Below are 7,148 nucleotides of genomic sequence, written 5' to 3' on the forward strand. Positions count from 1 at the left end.
GCAATGTCAGCATCAGAAGGGGCAAGTCTGCAGAATTTGAGAAAGATAGGTCACATGACAGTAAACCAAAAGAGGAAAAGAGCTAAACAAGTTTGTCAAATTTAGTAAATACATAAATAAACTGGAAAAATATAGCTAAGATCGGACTCTTATTAAAAGCAAACAGTAGTTAAATTATGTTTTAAGGAATGGAGTTCTTCCTGACCCTCCAATGCACTGCACAGTTCCTGGCTTTACCATATTCTTTATGTGCCTGAACAAGAACAATGAGCAGAAGCCAGTTATCTAAAGGAGTCATATAATGAAACAGAAGCCTTGTTACACATTCACAAACATCAGAATCAAAACAAACGGGTTTGAAGTTAAACACGAACAGTTAAAAGAGTACTTACAAAAATCAAATTATTAAACACAACTGTTAATGCACAGTTATGCTCCTCAGTATTCAAATCAAATGCAATGACTTGTTTGCTTTAAGCTGTAATTTTTTATATATATCAACAACATAAAAAGAAATAAACTTTGTAAATTTTCAAGATTTTTTATTATGCCCTCATGTGGAAAGAAAACATTACAGCCATGTCATGAAAAAGCAATTAAATGAAGATTGTTTTCCCCACATTTTCACACATGAGAAAAAGAATGCACAACAGTGCCACCACAGTGTAAGTAATAGTTTCACCCTGACCACATCTATACAAATGGCCAGATTCCAACACAGTTCACTACATGGACAATAAAAGAGTTTGTTGTACCTCCTGTATCTGCGTTTTTGTTGCATAAACTGAAACATATCCTTTATGTCTTGAGTGTAGATTGTGTACGCCTATATTATGTTAGGGTCTTGGTATAAATACTTAATGCCTATCATTAGGATTTAGGCTGTAAATGAAAGTAAAACAATTTAAATAGCATGACAACAAAAACAAGGGAGAGAATAAAGGAGTAGGAAGAAGTATAAGCTTATTATTCCCACCACATCGCCACTGTTTAGTATAATCATCATTGTAACTTCCTATTTAAGTTCTGTCCCATCATAAATCTTTATTTGTTGTTATTATACTAAAACAACAAAAAAACACACATAGTCCAAAACGTGGAACTTGTTAATGATCTGAAGGCAGTTGGGACCACAGTCACAGAGAACACTTTCTGTAACACACTACACTGTAATGGACTGAAATCTTGCAGTGCCTGCAAGGTCTCCCTGCTCAAGAGGGCACAGTACAGGCCGTCTTAAGTTTGCCAGTGAACATCTAAATGATCCAGAGAAGATTTGGGGTCATTTCTGCTAAGGGTACAGGACAACTTAACTACAATGAAGGGTTGATGGACGGCACTGTAAAATCTGGATGAAAACCTCCTTCCCTAAGCCGGAATACTAAAGATGGGTCGTGGATGATAAAACCAAAACAAAACATACCACCAAGTCCACAAAGGAGTGGCTAAAGAAGAAGCAAATTATGATCATGCTGTTGCCTAGACAGTCTCTAGACCTCAGTCCTACAGAAAATCTGTGGAGGGAGCTGAAAAACAGCAACCAAGAACCCTAAAGAAGAGGGAACAAACCTGCTGACCAACTCCAAAAAACATCTTACTGCTGTGCTTGTCAAGAAGGGTTTGTTTTGCTTGGGATCAAATAGTCCCCTCAATGACATGAAAATCAACCTATAACTTTTATCTGTTTTTCTTGATTATAGTTTGATATTATGTCTCTCGCGATTAAAATGAAACTATCATAAAATCTAGGCACTGGTCATCTCTTTGGAAGTCAACAGGGAATGGAATAATTATTTCCCCCACTTTACACAAACATGCATACACATCCAAAATAGAATATAAAAACGCTGTATTTACCATATACACGAACGTCGTCCTCTCAGGAGAACCAAAAAACCTTTTTTGGTAGGGGCGCATGCATCCGTCGTGCACGTGGCCCCGCCTCCCGGTGGGAACATCCAATCAGATGTGAGTATTGTAATTTGACGGGAGGTCGTCAACAACTGATCGGAGAGGAGGAAAAGTGTCATTTGCTCGTGTGTTTGTTGTTTGCCGAGCGTTTTAGCGAGCAAGAGTAGTTCATGTGTTTTTAGCTCAAGGTGTATTAGTTAACGACAACCGCCCCTTACTCGCTTTTTAACTTGAATAAACAGCTATGGGCGATAAAGTTATGGAAAGCGGCTAACGTTAGCTAACTGAATGTATTTCAGTCGGTTACAATTGTCAGAAGTTGGCTAGTTTCAGGCTAGCTACTACGTAGTTAGCTACCGCTAGTGTAGTGTCAGGGAGCCTGCGGTGGGTTGTTGCCAGCGATAAAATCATCTCGGCTGCCTAGCGTCTTTGAGAGTGCAGAGGTTTCCCAATTTTTTTGTTTTGGACGGGACAAGATCTTTTGAGATATCTTACCATGGATTTGTTTGACAGTAACAGTTCAGGTAAGTAGACACGGGCAGAAGGTACAGTAAAAGAGCAAGCTAACAGCAGCAGGCCAGCTAATAACTGTCGGGACATTTGGCTGGGAGTGACATTCACCCGAGGACACATGCTGCGATTGACTTTTTAAAAACTGTATTAAAGCAGCTTTGTCTTTGCTGCGTAATTTCCTTAATTTGACTCTCAGAATCGATCTTGTTGATTGTTGATAGTCCTACCGTGACACGACACTTACATTTGCATACGAGTTTCATTTCCCCATAAGCATCAATCAGTGGGCTGCTTAAATATTTTAACTGAAATAAAGATAGTGAAACACAACAGAAGTTGTGTTAACACAGCACCCTGTTACGTTTCAAGTTATCTGTAACAGCATCACTGTTCGCTCGATTTAAGTGTGCTTGGTTTGATAGCTGCTGTGTTTTCTCCTGACGTGGAGCGCCGATAAGTCACGCTCCCAGCCGCTCATGTTGTTTATAACCTCTGTTATGGTCCCAGGACGTGTATTGTTTTATTAGAGCAAACAAAAGAGAGGGCTGTGTACACACTATAACAGCTCAGAGGAAAGTAGCAGCAGCAGCAAAATCACTGTAGTTTGACTTCCTGTTTTTGTGTATCTTTGCGTGCATGTAAGGAGGTTTGATTGTGACTTGGTGATTTTCTGAGACCAAACTTGTATTTCGCAATCACATTTTCATCAGATAATGATGTTAAAACGTTTACATATTCTCCCTTCCTATAAACTTTAAACAGTGAGCCATTTTTCAGTGTGTTTTCTGTGTTTTATTACTTGGGGACACACCTGCCAAACACAGGCACATATTTAGTTGTAGTTCTGTGAGTCTGCTGTTGGGTTTGTACTTGTTTTGCATAAACAGGAAAACCCCAGTTTGCCGATAGACTGCTTTAGTGTATTTACACACAGACCTGTGGGTGTTTTACATTTATCCTGCTTAATCATAACCATCACCATAACCACTTCTCTCTTCTGAGAATGTCATTTTGCTCATATGAAATATCTGTTTAACGTGTTTAGTCACTGCTATTCTTATAAACCCTTGTAGACCTTCCACTTTGCCCATTGCTTAGCTCCTAACCTATTTATAGATATTCATCATGCAGCAGTGTGGTCCAGACAGAGAGACTGTGTCGACCCACGCTGTCATATCAGAAACACTGTACTGAGCACACAAGGAGCAAAATAATTCACCTCTGACATTTCTGGTCTGCTGACTTTCTTTGGGAGTTAAAGCTCATCTTTGTTTGCTGTAGTTGTTTTTGAGTGAACACTTTAGGTGTTCAGTGTCTTTCTGTGCTTTCCACTTACAGCCATGAAATGGAAAGTGAAAACTGTTTAGGCTGTAAAACCATGAATGGACTGTGGGGCTGAAACTGCAGAGTTGCACAGTTCAGCATTTTAATACTTTAGTTATTGAATTAGGAAGTTGAACATGCCTCTGATTGTGTCAGGAATTACTGTGGGGAGAGTCTGGCTTCCAGGCAGTGACTTAAAGTTTGTAAAACAAGGCCTTCTCTTGTCATAAAGCTGCATATGCAGGTTAGTTTGAGGAAATGCACGCCTTTAAAAACTGCATGTGACATGGTCTAGTGATGAGTAGTCTTTGCTTTAGCGTTTTCCTATTTGGGGACTTTTTTCACTTCTTTTCCCCGTGAAGAAGAAGTTATTCCAGGTTTGTAATGTCTGCAGTTTAGTCTTTCAACAACCTGATAAACCTGTTCTGTGTAGATAAAAGAAGCAGGAAATACTGAAGAAGGTGTTCTAACGGGAAATTGCAAAAACTCTGGGAGCACTTTATGAAACGTGGCTTTGTGTTGAAAGCGCATTCAGTGACAACATTGCTCTTTGTGCCAGATAGTCTCTTCTGCTACTCTGTAATTCTACATCTTAATTCTGTTACATCTCTCTCCTTTCAATCATTTCCCTTTTTTTTTTTAGCAGCATCTGTCTGATTTCTCTTCCTCTTTGTGCTACAGAGCGTGCCAGCCTGCCGAGGAACATGATTGAGAACAGCATGTTTGAAGAAGAGCCCGATGTTGTGGATTTAGCCAAAGACTCCACAGCCTTTCCGGTATGCCAGTATGTCAGGGTTGATAATGTGAGCGAATTGGGGCAAATAGTTGCAAGCTGCTTCTGTCTGACAATGCTATCTCTTCATCATGGTAATACTTCATATGCAGTTTTAGTTTTCAGTCACCGCAGTGATGCTGCATCATACAGCCTTATAGATAAAGTCTTTACACTTTCTCATGCTCTAATAGTCACCAAATCCTCTCTTAAAGCTCCTCGATCCTTTTGCAGCTGCAGAAAGGACAGCTACAATCATTATTAAAACACATCTTCTTTCATTACCTGTTATCTGGACCCTTCTCTTACCTGATTATTGTTTTTATCATTCATTCCTCTGCACTCAGTCTCGTCACCCCCTCTACATATGACATTTTACCTCGTGCTAACTAACTTACATGGAAAGTCTATACAATGAATAGGAATCTGCATGATTTAACCAGAGGATAATAGAACCTACTGGATATGCTCTCTCCAGACGTTTCCTGCTCTTGATCCAGATGAAGTGACATATGAACCCCGTAGTTCACGGTTACTTGTGCGAGGCCTGGGGGAAAACGACATGGATGACGATGAGGAGGACTGCGAGTCTTCAGCACGTTTGTTGGGCATGTCTTTTATGAACCGAAGCTCTGCTCACAGATCCAACTCTTCTCCTTACACCAGACAGGCACCACCAAGGTAAAGTAGGGTTCATCATATGGGATAATGTGCAGCAAGTTTACTTAAAAAATTATTTTTTTCTCTGTGGCATATAGGGCTTCATAAATACTTTAGTATTATTATATGATCTGAGTATTTTTGGAAAACAAATTTTGACTTAGTGAGTCGGAAGATAAAAGTACAGCATGTACAACAACATTGGTAGTCCCTGTTTGCCCAGCAGAGTTGTTAGTACTGTTGAAAAACAAATATATATTTATGAAGAGACATGCTGTTAGGAGTCCTGTCAGAAAACTTGTGGCTACAATTCCAATTTTGTTTTAAAACTATATTATGTCATTGTGCCAAGAATGCAATGACAGCAATGACAACACAGGCTAAGATGGTCTAAGTTTGAGTTGTGCTTCCGGATCAAAAAAGTAACCATTAAATATAGCAAAGTCATAGTTAAAATAATTGTGCAGGTTAACCTTAAAGTACTGTTATTGACTACATAAGGTAAATGTTAAAAAAAAGCTGTATGCAGATACCACATCCTGCCACATAATAAAAAACTTTCGCATGTGAAGGCTTCAACTTTCACCGGCAAACTGTCTCATACTGAAAGATGATCATTTTTATACTCGCTGTCTAAATGCCGGTTATGAAAGCTCGCATGAACCAAAACTTGACAATCGAGTTAGCAGAGAGATCCTCTTCATATTTAAAATGAGTTAGTGTAAGTAATGTTAATCTCGTTTTGATTTCAGGTCATGTTCACGACCCTCATCACGTACTATAGTTGTATGTGTGTTATTCCTCGTGATAGTGGCCTCAGTGACCATGGTATTCTACTTCCTACCTGGCTGCACCTTTACTAAAGTAAGGAAAATATTAATTAGTCTTCAAGAATATCAATTTCAGAGCAAAAACATTTTCTTTTTCTCCATGCTCAGTCACAGATTCATTGCTCACTCCAACTCTCTATCCTTTGCAGGCAGGTTGTCCTAAACCAAACAAGACCAATCCCATTGAGCCAGTCTACCCCATCTCCACAAATGGTGAATTGTTTCCATGGGCACAGCTCCGACTCCCTCAAAGCATAAAACCTCTCAGCTATGACCTCACCCTGAACCCCGACCTCGACAAAATGACCTTCACGGGCAGAACTGTTATCAGCATGTCTATACTTCACAGCACAAACCGCATTGTATTCCATGGTGCTAATTTCAACATTACCAAAGCAACCTTCAAAGTGAAGAGAATTTTTTGTGTTCTGATGAATAAATTTACTTTTTTTTTTTTTTGTCTGCTAGTATGTGACTAACACTTTCTCTCTTCCAGTTGGGTGATGGGCAGGCCAGTGATGTGACTGTACTGGAATACAAACCCAGACAGCAGTTAGCTGTTAATTTCTCAGAGGAGCTGAAAGCAGGCCAGTACTGTGTTTTGACAATGGAATATTCTGCCAACTTCTCAAACGCATATGACGGTTTCTACAAGAGCTTCTACACTGATAAGGATGGAAACAAAAGGTACCCCTTGCTCATTGGCTGTTTATTAGCAGGCTACTTACCACAAGCTTTTAAGGTGGTGGTAATTAAGGCATTACTTAAAAAGTTCTTATTTGTTCCAGCTGTTGTAACTAATTATAGACTGTTTTAATCTTCCTTTTAGTTCAAAGAATCTTGAAAGACTAGTTAACTAGACTAGTTAATCAGTCAAGATTGAGAGTGCATCATAGCACTGAAACAGTATTAGTGAAGGTTATGAATCTTCTAATGGCCTTTGGCAATGAACCAATGAACTCATATCTGCATTTGTCCTGTTAGACCTCAGTACAGTGTTTGCTACCACTGACCACAAGATTTTACTACAGATATTAGAACATACTGTTTGTATTAGAGGAACTGTGCTGCAATGGTCTGAGTCATACAGTGGGGCAAAAAAGTATTTAGTCAGCCACCGATTGTGCAAGTTCCCCCAC

General features: G+C 39.4%; 1 protein-coding gene across 2 annotated transcripts in view; it reads left to right on the forward strand.

The window, feature by feature from the left end:
* Positions 1 to 1,966: 1,966 nt before the first annotated feature.
* Positions 1,967 to 7,148, forward strand: part of LOC102300277 (leucyl/cystinyl aminopeptidase) — an 18,516-nt gene continuing 13,334 nt past the window's right edge. The window contains exons 1-6 of one of the 2 annotated variants that reach the window (XM_005947180.3): positions 1,967 to 2,435; positions 4,429 to 4,523; positions 4,998 to 5,200; positions 5,932 to 6,043; positions 6,159 to 6,416; positions 6,506 to 6,696. In XM_005947180.3, the coding sequence (XP_005947242.1) occupies positions 2,408 to 2,435; positions 4,429 to 4,523; positions 4,998 to 5,200; positions 5,932 to 6,043; positions 6,159 to 6,416; positions 6,506 to 6,696 (887 nt within the window). In that variant the 5' untranslated portion in view covers positions 1,967 to 2,407. The other variant, XM_042213828.1, reaches the window with a different exon arrangement.

This window comes from Haplochromis burtoni, unplaced genomic scaffold (genome assembly GCF_018398535.1).
Source record: "Haplochromis burtoni strain Fernald_Lab_line unplaced genomic scaffold, NCSU_Asbu1 Contig_485, whole genome shotgun sequence".
Lineage (NCBI taxonomy): Eukaryota > Metazoa > Chordata > Actinopteri > Cichliformes > Cichlidae > Haplochromis > Haplochromis burtoni.